The 25,521-nt window shown below is 37.7% G+C and overlaps 1 protein-coding gene across 7 annotated transcripts in view; it reads right to left on the reverse strand.

Moving 5' to 3' along the window:
* ENTREP2 (endosomal transmembrane epsin interactor 2) overlaps positions 1-25,521 on the reverse strand; it is an 87,369-nt gene that overhangs the window by 34,373 nt on the left and 27,475 nt on the right. For 6 of the 7 annotated variants that reach the window (XM_088172447.1, XM_088172446.1, XM_088172452.1 and 3 more), the window contains exons 2-3: positions 18,110-18,166; positions 2,792-2,902 (exon numbers count right to left, since the gene is read on the reverse strand). In XM_088172447.1, the coding sequence (XP_088028573.1) occupies positions 2,792-2,902; positions 18,110-18,166 (168 nt within the window). The remainder of the gene's footprint in view (positions 1-2,791; positions 2,903-18,109; positions 18,167-25,521) is intronic. The other variant, XM_088172449.1, reaches the window with a different exon arrangement.

Below are 25,521 nucleotides of genomic sequence, written 5' to 3' on the forward strand. Positions count from 1 at the left end.
ATTCCTCAAATTCTGTCAATGGGGCTGAAAAGTAGCTTGTTTGCTTGTTTGGCTGCTAAGTGCACACACATTTTCCCCTAACAGGGCAAAATCAGGAATTAGTTAACACTGTTAATTTGCATTCTGCCATCTCCTTAATACAAATATAAGTCTTCTAGTAAAAGTAGTAATAGATTTTACTTCATGTTCTTCTAAATTAACCTTCAGAGTTTTTTATGGGGATCATAAAAAAGGGAAGGAAAAATTTCAAAATGAAGGCAGTGAAGTACAAGAAAGCTCCACTGGTATACTTAGGGGCAAGGAATATACTTGTGCTTCAGTAATTCTGGTACCTTATGCAGAGGGAAAGGCAGGAGGATCCAGTAAGGATAAAGTTGCATTGTAGGGAAATATGAAGATTAAAAACCGAGAGATGAATAAGAACAAAACAGAGTATATTCTTTTCCATGGATTTTTTTTTCCATATGCACAGACCCGAGTTTAGCTCCAGTGCAAAATGGAATACAAATAAAACTCATTTCTGGATCTGAGCTGTGAACCTGCACCTGCTGCACTCTTCCTTGCTTTGTGTATCCAGCTAAAGATAATTCTGGGGAAAGAAGAGTCTTCCTTCATGTGTTACTGTAATCACTGGCCAATTTCAGCTGCACAACCAAAAATTATAAGTAATCTTTCAATAGAGAGATTGACACTATCACTACTTTTCTGAATAATAATCACCTGCAAATTTGGTTAAACGACAGCATTTATTTTCTAAACGAATAAGTGACTTACAAGACAGGTAAACTCAATAAAACCAAATACAGATGAAGAAATAAAACTTATTCTGTCTTGTGCAGTAATAGAATATAAATTAAAATATATTAATTGCTCTACCCATATATTTTAATAACAATTTTTAGAGAACTGTTATTTGAAAAAGAAATTCCTATACAGAAATGTTTCTCCTATTACTGAACAGCTTGAGTGTGTAACTTCCCTGTACACATCTGACTCTCAGTGATTTAAAGCAGTAGCTTGAGGTTTTGGCTACAGGATCTGCAGCTAATTATGGGGGAAAAATTCCAATTAATTTTTCATAACAAGGTGTTAAGGCTACTGCCCTTTTTTCTCCTCACTGTTGTATGTTGCTAAGCTGCAGGATAAAGGCACAAATACCAACTTCACAAATTACACATTCAAAATGCTAACATATGGCAAACACATTTCATGTATTCACACAAAAATACATATTATGGAATCTGCAATAAATCCCCAGTGTTTAAAGCAAAATAAGACCACTGTGTCTTGTTCCTTCTCTTCAAATAACAAGACTACATGTGAAACACTGCTGAATTTAAACTCCATAATACAGTAGATACTATTATCACTATTAATGCCATGCACTCACCATGAATGAGTCTGACAGAAATACCAGAACTAAAACAGAATTTATTTTGAATTTGACTTTTTTACTATACTGTGCTTGGAAATTTACTGGTTCAGTTATATGGGATGTTAACTATATTTCAAACCACATGTCTGCAAAGGCTGGAGTTTGACTCCTTGAGCTGCATCCCCAGAGAGAACATTTGTATCCTTGGAGGCAAGTAAAGGATTTAGATTTGATAATGTACACCAGTCACAGTGCAGGATTGCACAGATCTACAGCACTAAAGAGTGCCATCTAAGGAATTAAAATTAAATATACACTTGGAACAAGCTGTTAAGAAACTGAGATTTTTCCTTTTTGAGTGAAAAATGGTAATAAAGTAATTAAATATGCCCAGCATAATACATCACCACCTTCTGAGTCAAATCCTGTGCTTAATCATAAAGCAGTGCTGAGATTCACTACAGTGCATCCCTCCCAGAGGGTGGTCTATGAGAACAGAACTCTAGAATTCCATATATATGAGCCCTGCAACATGGCAATGCAGCATATTCATGTGTAAATCCCCAGCCCAAATGAAATAAGATTTTGAGCAAGGAGAGCCTAAAGAGAGAGGTCTGGGTAGAAGAAACTGTTGCTTTTTTGGTGTTTTTGAAACAGTTACAATATGATAAACAGCCACAATGAAATTAACTTGCCCTTACAGAGCACAACACACTGTGGGAAAGCTGCTTAGCATTTCATCATGCTCTGAAAATAGAAACTACAGTTTGAACGCTTATTATTTAAACTCAAACATTTCAGTCATGAGTTTACTTCTGTAGGCATCTTCACAAGTGAAAGTCAGAAAATATGCTAGAATTCAATGTGTATGTACTTATTTTTTTCCTGAGATAAAAACACAAAGGCTTTAGGTAAATTGTACCTTACAATCATGCTATTGTTCTGTATTTTATTTAACAAAAGTAATATTAATTTACTTTGGAAATTAAAAAGAAAAGCAACTCAGGTTGGCAAAGAAAATATTAGCATACACATACCAAAACAACAAAAATTCCTATTGTGAAATCCACTGCCTGGACAAGTATTGGATGCAAGAAATCCTGATCCTGCTGCCATCAGATGGCAACCACCACACTGCTCTGATGTGGCCTGTACTCCACCTATTCTGCTGAACCATCATTCTTACCATGACAGTAAGAAGTCAATCCTTATGATACTAAAAGTTACTTTCTGAGGTGGCAGAACATTAAATACATTAACATTTTAACTCAAACTTTTCCCAAATTGTTTTTCTCATGTTGCAACACATACAGATTGCTCTACTAAATACCTACTGGTTTGGAAATTAAAGGAATGTGTGTATAAAACCCTAATAGATGAAAAATAGAATCCTTGCCCCTGTTTTCCATCACTCACCAGCTGACATCCTTCCAGGGACTTCACCAGCTGAGCGTTCTGACAGGACAGAATGGACCCGGCCAAGTTCAGCATCACACACACTGCAGAGAGCAGCATGAAAAAGGTTATCTGGAAAAAACCCCAAGCAGCCTGTTATTACTCACTTCAAGAGGTAAACAAGGAAAAAATCTAATTTAGATGTTCAAGAACTTCAAGCTTGTCACACAATTACATGGATGGCAACTTTTTATGTATTTTAGAGAGAGCAGGGTACTTAATCTGACAGCATCCTTGGTCTTGCACTGTAAGAGAAAGCTAAATCAAAACTAGACATGACTATTGTATGTTTTCCTCCAGCCATTTCCAAATAATCCATTTATCTCCCACTTTTATCACACACTCTGAAAATTTAATGGATTTTATTACCAAGCATTACTAAAAAGTAAGATTTGAAAAATGTTTTATTATAAACAGATGTAGTCTTGAAACAATTTAAATCCTCTTGATGGGGATATGGGTATCTTAAACAGGAAACATATTTGTGAATATCATATATCATGAGAGCCTACAAGTTGGGAAAAGAGTGAATAAAATTCTGGATATATATAACTACTTGGTTTTTAAACAATTATCATTCAAGCAGCATCCTCCATATCGACTACTCATGGTGTTAATTACTCCTTTTTTCTCGTCTCAAAATGTGACAAAACAATCATTAACCTGATTCCATCAGTTTAATTATCATTTTATTGCTTTAAATGTAAAAAAACCTGGTCCAATCAGGGCAGAGAAATCTCAACATATAGGGAATGGCATAAGCATCAAGAGGCAGGAACAAACGTGTGCCTGGTGCGTGACCACCTTAAATATTCAGTGTTGACATTGCTATAACTCAACAGGAGTGAGTGTATTATATGAAAATAGTCAGAGATTCTGTTGCATCTCTTTTCCATAAGCATGCTCACAGTCTACAGCCCTCACTGTTCTCACAAGACGTTCTCTTTTGTCAGTGCATGTGCTAGAAATATTTCTGACAAGCTGAAATCCAAAATGGCTGTATATTTTTTTTCTAGTGCTTTTGGACAAAACCCCCTGTAACCTCCACAGTATTAACCAAAGGGCAGAAGCTGTGTTACATTTTTAGTTGCCAGCTTCAGATTCTTCCAAGCATCACAGCTGACAACAAGGGCTGTAACCTACACGAGGTTTATCTATCTTTGCAGTACTTTCTCCATATCAGCACTCATTAATGAAGAAACCTCGATTGGTGTTTCCAAGGTAACCTCTTCCTCTTGTCACTGGCAAAGACAAGAGGGAAGGACCCAGCACTGTCAAAATAATGAAACAGGCTCTTAGAATTCCTGTTCATCTCTGTGGGTCACATTCTATTTAGGAGTTGCATTTGAAAGTGGCACCCACCACATGGTATCACTGAAATTCTCTGTTACACTTGTCTTCCCAGTTTTGGTATTTTATGCCTCGCTTCTTTATGTCCCAGGCAAGGAACTACCTAACCTGGACATGGAGCTAAAGGGGGAAATTCATGTCCTTTGCAAGTCTTGAAACTACCTTACCTCTTGTTGAGCTCAAAGATCCTAATAAAAGGAATTGAAGAATTTCCAATCTCCTTCCTTAATGCTTCTCAGCTAAATACCAAAAAAATCTTTCTACTGATGGAGTAGGACACACCTGGTACTCTGTTATCAACTTCACAGGTAAAGTTTACCACCATGCTGGAAGCCACAAGAGAGAAAAGGAGGCACAAAAGTATCAACTGCCACATTTACAGACATTAACAAACATGTTCAGCGTGCCTAATTTTTTAATCACAAATCAGTCTTTTCTAACACTGGCACAGGTGCAGCAGTAGAAATAAACACATCTGCAACCCTTTGAAAGAGTGGCCATTGTGGATTATGATGGAGACCCAACATTACACTATGAAACACTGTAAATGAAGTTAGATATACATTATTTTTGAAGTCAAGTATGCCTGATTTCCACATTAAAATTTTCCTCTGAAAGAGAGTTACCAAATATTTGCTCTGAGAGCTCAGTGTGACATACTTGAAGGAATGGTATGAAACTATAAGGAAAGAATATAAGATGCAGTCAATCCAATGATCAAGGGCAAAAACTTACACTGAAGTAAATACAGAACTGTCAGATATTAAAGGGCTATGACATCTTAATGCTAGACTTAAAACAACAATATTATGTTCTTCACCTTTCTGGTTACAACATATAAACAAGCTAAAATATTCCTAAAAATCAGCAAGAAGCATTAATGCCACTAAGCTCCAAAAGTCACCAAGAACTAATGAACATGAACAAAGAGCAAAGCCAATGGATTTATTATGATGTGGTGGTAGCAGAACTAATTGGAGAAGTCAAAGCTTATATTCTGTACAAAGAGCTCTCTGGAAGAAACGTTAATAGGACTTCTATGTAAATGTTACTATGGTCCTAAACGAATTCTACAAAACTAAATACTTAGGATGCAATGATTTAAAATTATATAACAACTCACTATGTGAGATGTCATCTTGCACATGGACCTGCACAAAGCTCCCCTTTTTACTCCATTTCTGGGATTATATATAAAGTACATATATTATACTTTAAGTATAAACATGCAGAGCATATCAAGAGCGAATTTGCATCTTTGTAGTCCCAACAGACCACGCCACACACATCTGCACAGAATGAAAATATCAGTACCCCCTGCCTTGAAAGGGAGAGCCCAGAAAAAGTGCCCTTCTGTACTGAAAGAAAAAAAAAATGCAAAAACTTAAGCACTAACAGGTTTTGTTATCTTTCCACTATAAAGGAAGATGTTCATAGTTTCCTCTTGAGTACAACTTGACCTTTTAGAAAATTATTAGTATTCTCAGATTATTTGTGAATACTTTGTCCTTCACATTTCTTAAATGTAGATACAACCATATACCTGCCTTCATAATGATCCAAAGTAGATCATCTTAATTTTATGGATACCACCAAAAACATCAAAGAGATTTACAGAAGCTGATATATTCTCCACCCTCCATTATTTTTCATCACTTTCATTTTTGCCTCTTAATATTTCTCTTTTCTTCACAACTGGCCTCAAGTAATTTATTCTCTTTTGTTTTTACCATAAGCTCTAGACTTTCTTTCATCTTCTTTCCCAAAGGCACTGTTAAAACTGTATTACCTGAAAACTCAAAAACTTTAATCCTTGAGATAGCTGGCTCAAAGCACCTTCTTGCCCTTACTGTGTCTTTCACAATTTGTTCTTGAATTGCTAGAACTGCAGTTTGTGACTTGCAACAGAAGACATCAACAATTTAGATTTTCTGTCCATGGACAGCTTTCTACCAAAAAAAGCAGTGAGAGCAGCTCTGAGGAGGAGTGCTTGGGGGTGTTGGTGGATGAGAAGCACAGCAGTACCTGTCAATGTGTCTGCAGCCCAGAAAGCCAACTGTGTCCTGGACTGCTCCACGAGCAGCATGGCCAGGAGGATTCTCCCTGTCTACTCCACTCTGGGGACAGAGCTGGAATGCTCTGGAATGTCCAGCTCGGGGGCTCCCAGTGCAGGAAGGATGTGAATGTGTTCAAGCAAGTCCAGAGGGGGCCACAAAGATGCCCAGAGGGCTGGAGCACCCCTGCTGTGGAGACAGGCTGGGAGAGCTGGGCTGATCAGCCTGGAAAAGGCTCCAGGCAGAACTCAGAGCACCCTCCAGTGCCTAAAGAGAGCTGGACAGGGACTTTGGACAAGGGCCTGGAACATGAGGATAAGGGGGAATGGCTTCAAAATGCCAGAAGGCAGGTTTGGATTAGATATGAGGAAGAAATTCATCTCTGTGAGGGTGCTGAGGTCCTGGGCCAGGCTGCTCAGGGAAGGAAGGTGTGGCTGTCCCATCCCTGGAAGTTCTCAAGGCCAGGCTGGATGGATCTCTGAGCCACCTGGTCCAATGGAAGCTGTCCCTGCCCACGGACAGGGGGTGGAACAAGGTGACCTCTCTCCCAACCCAACCCATTCTATGATTCTGTGACTTTCACAAAGTTGTATTAAACCCTGATTTGCCAATACTTTTGATGAGGATTCTTTAAGTGACCCAAAGTAGCAACTCACTACTGCATCAACAGCTCATACATATCAAGAATATAGTGAAAAGGAACTGCACATATTATAGTTTGAAGAAATATTTACTACTATAAGCACAAAGAAGTTTTTACATGACTAAAGTCCTCCAAAAGAAATGTAAATATAGCATAACGTGAGACCATATTTCTAAAAGCAACATTTTATTTCATTCCTCATACTTTCATTTTGGAGATGTATATGAAACAGGACTGCTTTTTCGTTGCTGGAATATCAACCACTACTTCCCCAGGTGGTTTTCAGCAGTTTGATAATCAAGACATGAACGCTTAGACAAAACATTAATTACCCTCCATGCTGATGAAACATGACTCAATTCTCCTGTGCTCTGAATAAAACCAGCCATTGCCATGGTAAACTCGATTCTGTAAATCTGCCAATCCTCTGTACCTGTAACACTGTGTCTGTGTGTTTTTTCCTTTTAATTCCTGTCCTGCAGCTCCTGAAAGTCAGAAAATCTCCTTGAATGAACTTTGGTTTACACTGAAAACACGTGCAGAAAGCAGGATTTTGAGACACTGTTTGCCACAAGGTACTACAGGTTTCTTTCCAATCCCATTAAATACGTGTGGGTATATTCAATGGGATTTAAAATATATTCCTTTCAACACACATATTTCTCATTTGTGAAGCAGCAAGAAGAGCCAGAGGTAAATGTGCTTGTCTCTGTAAACCACTGTATAAGTAGATTAAGAACTTGCCCCAAGCTATTCTGCTCACAGAACTTTGTCTTACATGAACTGCAGGCAGTAACATTTATTGCTATTTGTGCTACAGAATTTATAGTTTCCCTGACAGAAGTGCAGAAGGTTAAACACCAGAAGCAAACCTGAAAATTTATCAGGTTTGAGAGAGCTATGAAGCAGTGAGATCAGCAACTGTGCCAGGACTAAGTTAATGCAAGATTATCTGGGGTACAGCCAGAAGCAACCTGGATCAGCCAGATGCTGAATGCTCATCATGTATTATAGGTTTAAATAGAGAAAACATGCAACTTTTAAAAGAGCCCATTTAAAAACCTTACTGAACAGAAGCAGCACTCAAACCAACACTCGTGACTCATGGTTTGCAAGTGGACAAGAAACAACAACATTTATCTTTCCATTATTTGCCTCATAATAGATTTCTTTTTCATCATTTCTCAACGCTTGCCAAGAAGAGACAGGATGAAGAGCCTAGGCTTTTCAGATTTGTTTAATTCAGTATTCCATGTTGTTTGCCTAAATTAAAATAAAGATCTGAACAAAAATATTTTCTCTAGGTCTAAAGCCATGTTCTATATTACATAGATGGAACAGCATCAGGCTAAAGATTCTAATGTTTTTATGTTAAGAACCATAAATTATATTCTGTTTTATCCTAAATTATAACAGCCTGTTCAATTCCAGTCATTATTAAATTAAATTACATTTTCTCCAGATTAAATTCCTTTTGACTCCAATGAGGCTACTTAACTTTGTAAAGGAAAGTTGAAACCTCAGTATAAGTATTGAAATCCATGCAATATTTCTAATTTCAAAGCCGAATAATTCAGATGAAAACTTCTGAACTTGAACTCGGTGTATGTAATTTACTGACCCCATTATGGCCCTATTGATTTGTTTTCATTCAGATAGATCTTGGAATTTAATTTATTATTTGTTGCTTGGTTATATCTTTATTTCTATATTTTTATTAAAATATTCTGTGGAAAATTCTAACTTCAAATATGATTCTATTTAAGATTATAAACAATGTTTCTGGTTTTGATTCACCAGAAAATAAAGATGCCTCTCTCTGAGTAGCAATCAGCTTCCAGCAAGAGTCAGCAAGCTGTACCTTTGCAGAATTATGTGAATATTGGTAAAAGCCCTGTGTGCAATAGAGAGGGGCACTGGGTGCTTGCAGCAGAATTTGCATCACACAAAAGAACTCCTATTTAAAGAGCAGAAGTAGCAGTTTGGTTTCCTCCTTGTTCACTGTGCAACAAACAACAACATCAATCAAGTGAGGGATTTGGTAGCTGCTGCCAAGGCTTTTCAAGAACCCTTGAATCCAAAATGCAACCTTGGCTCTGCATACAGGAGTAGAGTGACTGACAAATGCAAAGATGCATTTATATTATTAAAAATCTGCTAATATATCTTAATATGAGATATTCAATACTTCCAAGAAATTCCCTGTCAGTAGAAGCAATGGCCATACAGATAATTTCCTCGAGTGTGATCAGATTAAAAGACTGAGGCAGCAGTGAGTGCAGCACTGTCTCGTTCTACACACACAAATAGGTGTTTGTTGTCTCTGCAATGCTCTCTTACAGCTCTAGCAACGATATGATTTATTGTAGTATATTTTGGGAAAGTGTAAGGGGGGCCTGATTTAGTAATAAAGACCTTGTGCTCTCAGCCCAGAAACATTAACTAGAAATTGGTCACAAGTAGATATTTCAGCATCTACTAATTTTCTGCTCTTTTGATTCCAATTAACTCCTTTAGCATGTACACCTTTCTGAATCACAGAATATTCTGAGTTGGAAGGGACCCAAAAGGACCATCAAGTGGCCTGCAGACTACTGCCATATAAAAGAGAAACAAGAGGAGCTATACCCTTTGTTTTGTTCAGATAAAATTCAAGGTGTCTCTTGAAATATTCAAATAATGCGACACACTGCTAAGAGTATTGGTAACAAAAAATGTTTGCAGGTAATTAGTTTCATAGCAAAGAACAAGTTTAAGTTTTGTCTAATAATCTAATAAAAGGACAATGAGGAGTAGCCAGCTAATATGTTAAAGAGACTCATTCAAAGTTTGCTGCATGGAAATAAGCACTCAAAGGAATCCTTCAATGATCTGCAGCTAATATTGCAATAAAACTAATCATATAATTTTTACTGTATGTGCAGGCAGTCAAAAGAAGTCATTTGGATGATTTTTTTTTAATAGTAGCTGTATTGTCTAATTTTCATCACTGACATTTCCATGTATGCATCACTGCTCCCCTGAACAAAAAAATCTATACACAAGAAATTTAACTTAGTGTTATTTTGAAAGAGAAAGAAATCAAACAGCACTAATTTATTTTAATGCTACTCAAAATGTTGTCAATTTGAAATGCTTCAAAAACAACTACTCCAGCTGTACAGTCAGGTGGAAAGAGAGTTGATACAGAGTGTGATAACAAAAACTTCAAATATAATGCTTTCTGAATAGAATTTTGACCACATAAGCCAGATCTAAAATTTGCAACTACCTCAGCCACAGTAGTTTAATTTTTCTTCCAACACACTCTCCAAGGAAGTAAAAATTACAGCTTTTTTCAAATGAACAAGTAAGATGCTGTGTCTCAAAAATGTTCCACAATGACAGAAGAACAGGAAAGGAAAGCTGACGTTTAGAGTCTTTAGACATTTAGGACATGAGGAAAGACAACATTTTTCTAAATTAGCTTTGTACACAACAATCTATATTTAAACAAAGCAGTCAGATAAATAAAAATGAATACACTTTTTTCAACGACGTGAGTAGTCTAATAACTTCTAAAAAAATCGACATAAGACTGAATTTATACTTCCATAGCAACTGCTTAATGGGTTTCCTCCACCTAAACAATACATTACTTCTTGCAAGTGTCACATTGCAGGAAGGATTCACCTCCATGCACATGTCAGTGAAATGCTACTCCATATAAATTAACCTTCCACAACATCTGTAGCAGGATTCCCCGAGGAAATAAAGGCTCGTGTTGTCCTGCTGACAAGGACAGGCATCAAAAGCTCTGTGAGCAGCCCTTCCTGGCAGAAGCATAATGAGACAGAAGCACGATAGAAAGGTCACATACACAGATATTTTGCATCTGTCCTTCCCAACACATTAATAGCAATTAACTACTCACTTGCAATTCTTCTCATTAATTAACAACTGCGTGGCCTCTCTGAGCCCTCGCACACCAGAACTCTGATTTTCATTCCTGAGGAGGAAAATTCTGCCAGGTGAGCAGGGTCAGGAGCCACAGCTGGGCATCTCCAGCAAGAGCACACGAGCATTTTCAGTATCACTTTCTGAGGCAAGGCTCCAACGTGGACAGCAGCTCTTTCCAATTTAATTTTAATGTAAACTCGCTACAGTTTTGGCCATTTCAAGAAAAATTGCACACACATCTCCAAGGAAGACTCACATGAATAATTTGATGGAGAGCTATCAGTAAATGAACTTTAAGATTTCAAAGACCTTTCCTCATATATCTGAAGTGGGACTTAATCCATAATGCTGTTGGAGGTTTTACAGTATGTGTAGTAAGGAAACCCAAACACTCAATCACACACATGTCTAGCTCAGGATCTAAACTGTGATTTACCTGGCAAACAAATCCCACTGAAATCAAAGTACTTTTCTTCACCAAGCACAGGATTTGGGTAACAATGTGTTTCCTTCCATCTGTCACACAGATAAAACTAAAATCAACATGAGTTTTGATTTGAGTACATGAGTACAAGGAGTGAGGCATCCATTCTCAACTCCATCACACCTCAAAATATTTATATTAGCTCATACAAATATTTAGTATGCTTTTAAAAACATTTCAAATGCAGCTCATCTTGTCTCCAATAAATTTTTGAAGCTAGTGTTTCCTCATTATTTGAAAACAAAATCCAAAATTTAACAAATAGTTCCCATGTGGCCCAACTAGCCATCCCCAGTGATACGTGACATAAGACTAATTTACCAAGGAGGAAGAAGAAATGCTGAAGCGAACCAGACTCACACCAAGAAAAAGTTGAAGAAATTAGATTGTGCAAAGGCTGCCAAGAGCTCCAGGAGCAGATGGGATGCAGCCTGCATTTCTAAAAGCAGGAGCAGATGAGATGAAAGAACCATCAGCAGATATATTTAGAAAGCGAGTGAGAACAAGGGAATCACTGAAGGACTGAGGAGAGGTGAATGCAGCACCCACAGCTCACCCTTCACTCCAAGCAGCAGCACTGGGACTGCAGCTGTGACAGTTCCCTAGGGCAGCAATGTGCCAGCAGGAGCAGCTGCCATGGCAGCACAAGGGGAAGAGCAGGGACTGTTTGAGGATAATTATGAAGCAGGGGTAAGTGGTATGCCCCAGCAGGATTTGTCTGCTCTTCAGGAAAAGCTGCTTGTGGTCTTTGTAAACTCTGCCACTGAGGATAACTAATTAACACATGGATGCTCAGCAGAGGGGTCCAGATTCTCACATGAGTGACAGCTGGGCCCAGGACAGGCAGCCTTGGTCAGAAGGGTATCAGAGACATGCAGACACAGACCTAGGCAAGAGAAAGCTTTAAGAAGTGTTAAGCTGTAAGAGAGGACTTAGAATGTTCATTCTAAAGAGATGCTTCACCCTGTGACATCTTTTCTCCACCAGTGCAAAGATTTCCCTGATTCACTTCTGTTTCTCACTCAGTTCACAGCTTCACTGGGTCATTTTCCTTTTTTTCCCCTCTTCCTCTTCTGTCAGGTCTATTCCAATGAAAGAGCACTGGGGGGAGATTTTTCTGTCAGTTGTTTCATGATATTAAAAAAGAAAGAAAGGAATCAACAGTCTAAGCTGAAATTTAAAAAAAATAAAAACCAGCAATTGGCAATGCACATTTTAAAAGCTAAATAGATTACCTTACCTGCAAAAAATTTTTGGAATATGAATGTAATCAGAGTTTACACAAACCCAAATTGCAAGTTTTGAAGAGTACACTTTTCAGATCCCCTTCTCAATCCAACAAGACACATTATTTCATGGCCTAAACCTGTGGGGGTGTATGCTGGGCTTTGCACCACTTATTAGTGGTTGGTCATCAGTCTCATCTGCTTCCCCTCAGAGCCAGGATTATTAGAAAAGTGACTGAGATGATTCTCGTGTTCAGACTTGGATGTTTATTATATCTTATCAGAGAATTCCAGAAAGTACAACAGCACCTCTAGATCTTTGCTAGAAGTGGGAAAAATGGCCCCAGCTGAGCCTGCTTCAAGGCCTTTTGAAGCTAAACAAACCAATAGAAGTTTAACACCTACATTATTTATCCTTTTGACCCAATAATAGATTCCCACGACCCTCAGAGTGACTTTAGACTGACCAATCAAAGACAACTGCCTAAGTCCTGTAAAGAAGGAGGAAGAAGAAGAAGATGAACAAAGAGAAAGACACCACCCAAAATTCTCCATCTTGTCTCATATCCACCACTATACTATAAACCCCTCAAATGTAAAACCCATCACCCAGTGAAAATACACACATCTAACCCCCTATATATTTGTGATTTCTAACTCATTATTTATATCTACAAGTCTTCTCCAAGGTTTCAGGTCCAGAGCAGTGTTTTCCAGGGGGCCTGTGCCTGGAAGCACAGAAAGCTCCAAAACTCCAGATTCCCAAGATCCAACATAAACCAACAGTTTTGTACATTGGGAAAAGATCTCTCAGGGCATCCGTTTGAAATGAATATAAAAGAGAAGCAGCTTCAATGAAACAGAAATAAATTTTAAATCTACTTTCAAACTGAGGTAACCTGGAATACAGTTATCACTACAGTTACATCCTAAGCTCATTTCTCGATCCTGTCTCACAGATTTTTAGCCATGCTGCAACAGTGTGCAGAGACAGATGATGCAGATTGGTGACCAGAGCAGTACAGCCACGTTAGTGCTTTATACAAATAACCCTCAGTGAAGGGAGAGCAAGAAGGCAAGAGGCAAAGAAAACTTAACAATGTCCCAAGCATAGGAAAATACTATTTACAGCCTACACTTTCTTCACTGAAATCATTCAGAACTAAGACACAAATCTATTGCAATTCAGTTATTTATGGTGCTTGTGGCACTGAATCTCTGAAACATCTGAGATCCTGCTGTATGATTTCTTATTGACATGGTTTTGGGTTCCTTCTTTCTGGTCATTCTAGGTCCTGTTCTGCTCAAATCTTTTGATGTCTGTCTTCCTTGTGTTGCCAGACTCACATTTCAATTTCTCCTTCCTGTCCCAGTCCTCCACAATTCTCTTCCCCCTGATTTAGCATTCAGCTCTTCTGAATTTGGATTAGTTTCCTTCCATGCTCCCAGAAAAGAGGTCAAAGAAAAACACTCTGCTCTCAATTCCAAAGCCTGGGTTCACATCAGCTCTGAGCAAAATTTACAGATTTGCATCTGAGGAGCTGCTTTTTGAACCAGCACTGGATTTGCTTTCCAAACAGAAGTTTTTGCAGCCTCCCAAGTTTCTTTTTGAAAGCAGCAATACCCAGCATTCAACCCCTGCCCAGTTCATCAGAAACTCAAACACATGGCATGTAAGATGTGTTTGTTGTCACCCAGTGTTTTGTTCACCTTTAAACTAATGCTTCAGCCTCAAAGAGAAGTGTTTGTCTAATAGCAGGGCTCCTAATGAATATTTTGATCAAGGAATTCAAAGAGTATTCAGGCTGAAATGATACTGCAGAGTGATCAAGGGCTCTGTTCAGGCACAGGGATGTTCTGCAGCTCCTCTCAACATCACTCAGGCATCACAGTCAGCAGTGAGGTGACAGTGCCTCTCACTCTGCTCTTCTCCCACGCTCTGCATTCCTCCACTCGCTTTTCTCCTGCAGTCTGAACCTGTTTATGCTCACACTGTCTCTCCACTACATAGATCATCTTTTTATTCCAGGAAGCAAACACCAAATCTTGAGGGTGGGTAGTGGTGGGAGGACAACCACATTTTGTTTTAAATTCAAAGATTTCTCTCAGATTTCTTCTGAAAGGAAACTGCAAATTCTCTTACAAGAGTTTAAAAATACTTGTCTCACCCCTTAAGCTGCTCTAGGAGCTCAGGTTAAGCAGCATGGCCAGGAACATGTCAACACTCCACCTCATCCAGCAGAATATAGGAAACTTACTATATAAACTGTATATAAAATACTAATACACTATTTCTATACATTTTATGTTTCATCTGTTTCCTGAAGTTTGGTTATTCCTGCTGTAGTCTGCAATGATATTTAGTGAGAGGAGCTAGTCAATGAGGAAAAACATTTGGACCAGTTTTACAAATTCATGCACTTCATGGGGCAAGAGTGTATGTGGATGTATTGATTTAAAATTATTAGTAATTTCCTTTTTCAATGTAGATATTTTTCTAATGATTTTTACAGAAAAAGAAAAATGTTTAAATCTGAATTTCAACTAATTCAAGTCTTTCACTGGAATTCTAGAAAGAAAATCTTTCATTTTGCAACAAACTACCAAGTTGACCCAAGATTAATATTTTCTTTAAAAGTCAGTTTTTGTATTTAATTGAGTCTTACCACGAGTGCAGCCTGAGACTTTGCACAGCAGTTCATCCTTTTGCCTGATATACAGGTTGAACTGCAGCTATTTAAGGTGGCTTCTCTTATTTTTCTTAAATGAAGAAAATCCTATATGCTTATCAAAAACAAAGAAATAATGGTTCATTGGAATGGACAACACACTGAGTTATACACACACTGACTGGAGTGTTCACTGGTGCACAGAACTGGATCTGGAATGCACATTTCATAGGAAATGCTTTTAAATAGCTATTCTGAGTAAGCAAGATCATTTATTAATAAGTAGTATTATCTTGTGCTCACTGACATTCACAAACATTAAGAAACCCCATATTTCTGTTCATTGAAAGAATATTAAAGTTATCAGTTTATTTTAAAAAAAATTCAGTTAGAAATGTAAAAATATTTTTCTGGGGTCACCCAAATGCCAGATGGCAACAGAGAAGCTTCCAACTCAATTCAGAGGCTGAATTAATCTCCTTAGCACAAATAGATTTGCAATTACCATAGATTAGATTGTAACAGAAAAATAATCTGACTGCACAATTTAGGCTTTTTACAAGGTTATTCAGCCTCAGGAGCTCCATAAGCTCTCTCCCAATTTTCAGACACTTCCATAAACCATGAGGAAACAAATTACTACTTTAACACTGCATTTTAACACTAAGCAGTGGTAGTGACACAGACGACACTTGGTTTCCAAAAAAGGAACTCTAAAGAGATTTTACAAATGTGTTACCAATACTCTGAGACTTCCAAATGAAAATAGAGAAAGTTTAATGGGGAAAAATCTGAAATATACAGCAACTAGTGTTCAAAATCAATGTGCAATTTAAATATCTCCTTTGCCTGAGTACTTCCTTTGGTAAATGTAAATACAAGTTTGATAACAGACACTGATTCTCTGCATGTATAAAGCATTTTAGCAACATAAGCAACTGATGGCTAGCAGGTGACTAAGAAAATTCAGATAAACTAACAAAAATCCGGTGTATTTTCCAGATAATTCAGATCTGCAAAGACATTTTAGCAGGGGAATTTCTAAATTTCTGCACATTCATATTGCAAATGTCCTTAGTAAACACACATTTGTCCTTAGTACATACACATTTGTAAATCTTTGACTGAATGCAGAATACAAAACAGCATTCATACTAATAGCTTATAAATACACAACTACTCTCAGTTTTGACTTTAATTCCGAAGTGTTAAACTATGCAACAACACACTCATTTCTACACCAATACCACATAATGCACTTCTGTATGGTAGAGCCAGAAATTAATGGTTGATGAACTATCTCTGTTTATGGCTTCTTCAACTTCCTCTGTTTTCCTGCAGAAAATAATACATTTGCAAAGAAAAGACACTGCATCTGTGGAAAAATCCTCTATGATTACAGTGCTGAGCAAAGTGCATCCAGCAGTGTGGGAGCTGACCCTCCCAGCAGGAAAGCATCACACGGACACCCACTCACTGCCCCTTGCAGCAGGACTGGAAGAGAATTAGAACAGCCCAAGTAAAAAAAAAACTTGTGGATGGAAATAAAGATAGCTTAATAAGCAAAGGCAAGAGGAAGGGAAAAGCCAAAGCAAGTGATGCTGTGTGGGAAAACCAGAAAGCCTCGATACTGCACAAGTGCTGCACAGCAATAGTCAAAACACTGGTTATTACAAACCAGTTTTAGTCACAAAGCCAAGATACACAGAAAACTGGCACCTTAAAATATTATCACAGTTTCACCCGTTTTCAGGACGTCACAGATGGTGCATGGTTTAATTTTATATAACTTTATTCATAGCTTCAAACGATAAAGCTATTTATCTATCTTTCTGCTACCACTCTTGGCAGTGCCAGATTTTGTAACACACTGCATAAAAAAAGACACGTATTGCAATTGATGATCTAGCTGCTTATAATACTATAAAACAGGTTAAAAGGTAATTATTGACCATATGTATTTGGCATATGTGTTGTATAAACAGATCAGGAGAACCATGGCTCATTAGCACGCTGTGGTACTTTGTGCTGTGAGCTTGTGAAGTTATCCATTATTGATTGGCAATCACAACAGTCACCCTGCACACGTGGGTAAAACTGCTCCAAGGTATTTACAACAATTGCAAGACAGTGCTCAGGAATCAGAGAAGCCAAGTCTCCACAGGCCTGCATAACATTTCTGATGTGTGAATATTATCTATTCCAATTATGTGAGCTCTATGCCTACTGTCCAAGTGCATAACACTGAAAGATATCCCTGAAATTCTAATTAGGCTTATTCTTATCAGTACAAGACTTTAAATTTCAGACTGTCCATTATAGTCTTTATAACAAGGACTATCTTTAGTACTATGTTACAAAAGTTTCATGTTACTCTGTTACACATGCACACTGTTTCCAAGGCAATGTTTACCTGCTACCACATCCTTATTGACATGGGTGTTTTTAATAAGATTGATTTCCATCTAATACTGCTTTGCATTAATAAGCTAACTGAAACTCTATTAGCATGCACACACAAAGAATGGATTACTGTTCATCATTAAGTAACTACATGAATCTCACAACTGAAATAAAAAATGTAGCTGGAATTCTTTCTGCAGATGAAGATAAACAACTACTAATTCAGAATAGGCTTTTTTCCATCCAGATAAAAAGATTTCTGCTAAAAAGATTGCAATGCATTTTTAGGCAAATTGACTTAAATGCAAAGGTACAAGCAGACCAATAGTCTGTTTGTGAGACAGTAGAAAAATACTATTTTCATCCAGGTAGTCTATATGTTAAAACTTCAAATGCCTTTCACTTTTTGTACTAAGCGTTCATAAATATCAGGATACACAACAGCCCTGCAAATCATCCCCACAGCCTATCAGGCTTCTCTATAAAAACAAAAGCACTGGGAGTTTCTCACCACAAGGGACAGGGGCCTCTTCCATGAAACAACACCGATCAATCCTGACAACAGCACCTGGAACAGAGAGCAGAGTCACTAAACAGGCACGACAGCTACACCAGTGCCATTGAAAACATGGCAGCTAATGAGAGCAAGTTAATACACAGTCATGATATGTATTTCCAGAATGATGGGAACCAAACGCTAAAAATAAAATCCTTTCCTTTTATTCTCAATAAAAAAATAAACAGAACTAGTACTGAGCTGCTTTTAAACAAATTTAATCCAGCTGCCAGATTCACTCAGTTCTGGTCAGATCACAAGAAGTCTTTAAAACATTTCTTCTCTCCCAGTCCCAAATGTTATCAACATTTGATAGGAGAATAAATGTTTAGGGCAAATTTTCCTGTGGTCTCTTAGCACAATTGAAAATTAGCTAAGAAAAGGAGAGTAATGACAGAACAATCACAAAATCATCCAGGTATCCAGATAAATCAGCAAAAGGGTTTTGTGTTCTGTTTCACCCACCCAAACAACCTCCCCATTTGATGTTGTTTGAGAGTGGACCCATATATTCAGTAAAACTTGGTTTTAGCATACAGATACATTACTCCCTATACTACAAACCAAAAGCAAGCAAGATTCAGACCTTTATACATCTAAGCTAATCTTAAGTATTTTAAAATAACATGAAAGTTACAGTTGAGATGCTATAAGCTTTACATGTAGTTAAAAATGGAGAAAAAAACAAGAAATGAGGTGAGGGATATCGACCCTGGTGTGGGAGAAAAAGTAGTAGAGAGGAACCTTTTCATTAGAACACTGAATTACAAAAATAGTAAAGTAGAATCCAAATAAAATGCAGAGAAAAGAATGCACAATGTATTTATTTCAGGAGTCCAGTGTCATTTTTTCACCTCAGCTTGTGCAAAGAATCTGCATAACAATAACTTATACATTTAGTAGTCACCATTCCCACTCCATCCTGCTTTCCTAACAATCTTTTGGATGTAAAAATAGTGGAGCATAATAAACAGAAATGCCTCTCTATCTAGCCACTGCAGAAGTGATGTACACTGCACTGGGAACTAGGCTGGAAACAATCCAGTCTAGTGAAGTTTGGTGGGAATGTGGGAGAAGGAGCTGTTGGTTATTGCAGCAGCTGCACTGTGCAGTGCCCAGGTTAAGCTCTCACAAAGTCCAGTCTGTGGACACTCACACTGTGAGCCTGTTTCAAGCATATTTCACCATCTGACAATATCCAAACTGCAGCAGCTGTTGAAAACATTATTCAGAAAGACAACATGTGGAAAATACACCTTTGGTGTTTTCTCTGGTAGCTATGCCATTAAAAAAGATCCATCAAATGAGGTTTTTTAGTAAAACTTTAGTGTTAGTTTCTAAGTGAAGTCCAAATGCAACAGCTGAGAGATAAATGCACGGTAAAAATGACCCAAGACCAGGTATGGATATCAAAGACAGTCCAGATAATGCCTCCATGCAAATGTGCATCGTTTGTATTCTACAGCATTTCCTACAGCAGAGAAGTCACACACTTCTGGATGGTGGCCAAGTGAAGGAAAAGCCGAGAATTCCATCTTGCAGTTAATTAAATGTGCTCACACAGCTATGTTAGCTTATTATTACTGTATGATAACTTGGCTCTGGGCTGATAATCCTGTAATGTGAAACTGCACTCAGAAGGTAAAATGACAAGGTTAGCCAGTTTATCTGCTTGCTGGACAGCAACATGCTCCCAATTAAATAAATGGGCAGGCTGAAATTGTGAGGTTATTAAAGAAAACCCTTTAGGAAAAGTAAGAAATTGCATTCCAAACCAGAGCATGTATTGATACATAAAATATTCATATATAAATCAGTACTTCTCAGTCATGAAGTCATATGTTCAGAGCCAAGATACTGTAGTGCACTACCCATGAGTAGCATATCTTTACTTTCATTTACTGTGACCTCCCTTCCATGAATTAAGCCTCTATCCCTCTTGTCTTATTTGTGGCATTGCACAGGGTGCAAGAAGGGAGCTGATCTCCTTTGTTCAGCTGAACTACAACTGTGTTTGACCTTTACAGAGGCCTTGTAAGATGAAAGAGGTACATGTGTTTTGGTTTGGAAAAGGAGAGCTTCGTGGCACTCACTGTACTGGCTCTCCATGTGAAAGGTCAAGCACAGCCAGGCCACTTGATAAATTTACACTGATAATAGACACAAGAACTCTGTGTTCCACCACTCTTTAATACTGCCATTATAAAGAGGTCACTTCAATAATGCTGTCATGTAATTTCCCACCCCATTACTCCTATGTGTCAGTCACTGGTTACCCAAAAAAACCCTTATTCTGCTTTGAGATGCAGCTACTTGCAATGCCAAGCAGCTCACATTAACCCACAATGTGCACAGCTATGGAACTAGGAAAAAAGCACACAGAGGACATCACATACACATCTAATAGTTAGAATACACCAAACTACTATCAAAACAGAAATCTACACACTTCTCATGACATTGAACATGACGAGGAATTTAAGAACGAAACAAAACCAAACAAGCCTCCACAAACCCAAACAACCAACCAACCAAAAAAACCCACAAAAACCCCCAAACCCCAACCAACAAAGCTCCCAGTCTTAACTTTTGTCTTCTCTTCAGCTTATACTTCTTATAAATACAATGCTAACATTAAATTAGATTAGGTTAGTAGAAACCCACTTTACTTCTACACAGAAGTAGCAATTATTTGAAAATTAGTATGCAATGTATAGGCCCAAAATACCTTACAGTAGTAATTGAGACTATTCAGTAGCACACCATTGCAATCCATACAGCTCTTTATGCTTTTCAAAAATCACTACATCACATGTATTCTGTGCACAGGTTTTTTTTTCTTAAATGAAAAGTAAACTGAAGTTAGAAGATTTTAACAATCCCTTAACCTTGGCAATGTGTTTTGATTTCAGAATTTGCAGAGTACGTTCATCTACTGAATTTCCATCTGCTGAATTGTAGTGAACCTCCCCATCACATAATAATTGAAATAATAAAAACATTCGAAGAAGTAGCTTTGTCTGATTGCTTAAGGAGAATTCCCACAGACATATGTATGTGCTGATTATCAGAGTGCTGATGCACAGAGAAGAAACAGAGTACATCAGTGCTGACTCCTGCAGCATTAGAAATGCAGTAACTCAACACGCATATGAAAACTCCATTATCATTAATGCAAGTGGTGCTCATGCATGACAAATATGCATTTACTTTAACAGGCACATACTGAAGCAGGACAAAACCAGAAGGTAAAATTACTTTCTAGTACAGGGACTGCAAACAAAGGATTAGCTCTTGAAGGTGTCTTCTCCAGCATTTTGCATCCACAGTCTGGTGAATCTCTAGAAATTTAGAGGGCTCTGAATATGGGACAGATCAGATGATGCAGCCTCTTGGTGTATCTTAAATCATCTGCTTTCCAAGTCTCCAACTCCAAGGAGCCAAAATGGCTCTTGTATGTAATACATTTTCTGGTGTGGGTCCTTTGAACTTCTTTTCTGAACTACATAAATAGTATATTTATATAAATATTAATTAAAGCCACATTAAGTATAGTGAAGCACTATCAAGGTACAAAAAAAACTACAGAAATTTTAAATTACTGATGTCTATGTATTAATTTCCTTAATAAAATGAATTTTTCTTCCTTAGTTCTACTTGGGATCTAAAACTGGTTTTCTAGTCTAATATAGGGGATGAGTTACAGAAAACTCCAAGTTTTATTCTCTATTCTTATCCCTGCTTCCTTGCTCAGCCTGGTACAACATACATCAAGTAATTTGTTTACTTCCTACCAGTTTAGGAATCAGTCACCTTGTCAATACAAGACCAGTTCTCTAATCAATGGATTCAGTCACATGAATATAAGCATAACAAGTTCATCACAGTAATTGCATAAACTCCTTCTCAGGTGTCTTCTAAGAACTAAATTTATTTTATTTATGTTTAGAGATATCTGTGTGCGTGTTTCCAAAAACATGAGTTGTGAACACAGATAACCCAGAAACCAAAGAGCCTGTTTGTACCAAGACATCAGGCAAACACCAGCAGGGTGGGCCAGGCACAGGCAGCTGGGTGGAGAGGGCAGGGCAGTAACTGGGCTGCCAAAGGGAAATGCCAGCACCCACAGCAGCAGCAAAGCACAACAGCTGCTGTGTTCCTGCACAAGGGCCTGAGGCCACTGACACTTCCCAAGGCTCCCCTCCTTGGGCTACAGGAGCACAGAATATTGCAAGGATTCATTTTGTCAACTCATATGTTCCTGGAAGGTGAAGTTCAAGTGTACCTCAACAAATAACATCCCCAACGGTCTTTAGGTCTAAGTGTAGCTCAGAGAGTCTAAAACGATGGCAGAAATATCTTCCAGGACAATGTTTCTGTGAAATCTACCATAGCCTTTGTAAAAGGTAGATAATTATTGAAGAAAATGCAAGCATTAAATACTGTGTGAGTAATATCACAACTATCACATACTCAGAGACTATAAAAGCATGACACATTACTACCAGAGCATGGAAATCTTCTTATAATAACACTCTCTGCGGCATCTGCAATCCATTAGTGCAAAATGCTGGTAAAGTTAAATACACACAATAGGAAAAAGAACTGTGCTGCATGGGAATTAGCTGAAAAGTGACTGGAACAGTCTACCAGTAATATTACTCTCCATTCCAATTCCTGGAAAAACAGGAAGAATGAAAATCTCTTGGGATGAGTGTGGTATGAATGCATTAACAAATACCAGAAGAAGAAGCAGGTTTATATATTTCTATAGGCATACACACACACACACATGAAAACTGTGTGGACAAATCCAGAATGGTGGCTTGGTTTTGGAATGGTCTTCCAAGAAAGTCATCCTAAAGAGTGGGTGCTGATAAAAATCATACCCTTACACCACATTCAAACCACTGCAAAAATCAGTCATGGGCTAAGGAGTTTTTAAAATATTTAATATCTATATTTATTAGCAAATATGCAAACTGACTGTTCAACATGCAGCTATCACCAGAATCCAGGGACTGCTCTCTCATTTGAAGGCTACACATCCCTATAAACACAAAAAGCACAAGTGCCACCAGACTGCAACACGAGCAAAAGACCTGGATGCTGAAAGATAAATACAAGCAAGTCAACAGCAACCAGAAATCCACAATGATTTAAGCACAGTTTTGGGCTACTTTATAAAAAGACTCAGTGTGTTCCTGACTCACAAACACTACATCATAGCTTAGTCGCTCTCATTTATCCACTGTGAACCTAAAACTAATCTAATTCTAATTGCCATGGAAACAGGAGCAGAGAAACAAAATCCCTCGGTGCCCCACAAGAACAGGACAGTAAAATTACCTATGCATTGACACAGCTACCAGAATGTATGAAGAGTACACAGTTTTGATCTTATTTTAAGCTCTAGGGTGAGCTTTTTTTTGGTTTTCTCTTTGTATTCCTATCAAATATTCTCCACACCCCTCAGAAATCTGCTCGTTACACATCTATAATTTGTTTCTAGAAGGAAACAATTTCACATACAGAGAAAAACAAGCACTGATGGAGCACATATTCATCAGAATAAAATATTTTTCAATTACAAAAAACTTCATGTGTTCTGTATTTTTTACTCTTCTGAGTGGTTCAGAACTGTTATGCTCAGCTTCACTAAAATATGCAAATTGTATTGAAAGCTATGGACAGGGATTTAGATAAGATATTAAGCACAGAGCTGATATGTCAGTGACTCACAATACAGTCTTAATTCTAATCTGGTTTTTATTAAACATACTCACAGAACACACTATTACATTATCTTCTATGCCCCATAATGTAATCCATGAGCATTAATAAGGCACACAGCCATTAGCATAAGAGTATTTAAACAGAAAGGTAACTAAGCAGTTTGGAACCAACCCTCCAAGCTTTCAAATGTATTAGACTGAACAAACCTGAAATAAACAGATGACTGGAGAGTGAGCTCAGTATGTGCTGTTTCACAGGGGAAGAGGTTGAACTCAGAATAAAGTCTATTGAGATACTGTAAGGGACAACAGAAGAAGATTTTGTGGCTCTTGGACAATTCTCTCAAATTAAAATGAAGTTCCCTCACAACCCAAGCAATTTCCCTTCTCCAGACTGACCCATGAGTGAACCAGAAGAACACAAGTGCTTTGAGTGACACCAGTGGCAGCACTGCTGCAGACCCAGCTGCTCTGTTCCATAACGTTCAAAATGAAAGCCAGACCAAGCAATTCTTTCACAAAAAACTGACTGAAGAAATTTGCTGCCCATACATGATATTTAACATCTCTACAGTAGCTCAGATCAAGTGTGGATAGATTATCGATTCTTTGAAGCAGGAAGGGTTTACTGAGGAGCAGTCAAAAGCTTAATTAAAATGCACTGAACCAAAGAAATCAGTGAAATTAGAAGCAGTTTGTCCAATATGATAGATCTGCATGCAGGTGGTGTAAACTCAAGTGTCAATTCTTTCTTCATCTGAATATTTATTTACTTGGTCTTTATGTGGATTCCATACAATAGATTTACAAAGATGATTTCTAACAGGGATGAAACCTTCACACCTAAAAGTATATTGAATTTCCTTTCTAAAACTACTGACACATTTTTTTAATTGTTTGTAATGAAAGAAATAATGTGCTTGAAAAAATTGGAAAGCTATTATGAGTCTATAAAATATATCATCCTTTACTTCCTTCATAATAGTTACACTCCTTCAAGGGCTGAAAACGTGAAAATTTTAACTCCAGTAATGAAGAATTCCATATTTTTCCATTACTAAGGCAAAGGTATCACCCAGCTATCAGAATTTCACTTCCAGAATTTTCATTTTATGTTTCATTGTATCAAAAAAAAAATCCATAATGTTACTGTGACAAAAGAAAAATTGATAAATTTCTTTAGACATTCCCTAATCTGTTTTCACACCAATCTTGACTTGTATCATTGAATCAGCACAGACAATTATTCTAGAAATATTGTTTCCCAGTAGCATTAGGAAATTAGTAATAATTTAGTAGAAGAGCTGCTGGGCTCTTCCAATAATTATAAGAATGAAGACGGAGATTGTTTAGATAACTGAAATGAGACAATGGCTCTTTCAATTACTGACAGAATTTCTCAGGGGATGAAAGCTGAGGTGTATTATAAAGCGATTTAAGTATCAATAACAAGAGCATTTTTCTTTGCCTCAAACTCAGAAAGGCTTCCAAATGCACACAAAACAATGTGCAATGCCTCTGCACATCACTAGTACAGGGTAAGCTCCACTCCTCCAATTCCACACACCTTTGGGAGCTGTATTTCAAACTGCAGTGCCACAGGGCACATGGAGAAAGATTAATCAAATGGCA

Source organism: Sturnus vulgaris, chromosome 13, assembly GCF_052056855.1.
Source record: "Sturnus vulgaris isolate bStuVul1 chromosome 13, bStuVul1.hap1, whole genome shotgun sequence".
In the NCBI taxonomy this organism is placed as follows: domain Eukaryota; kingdom Metazoa; phylum Chordata; class Aves; order Passeriformes; family Sturnidae; genus Sturnus; species Sturnus vulgaris.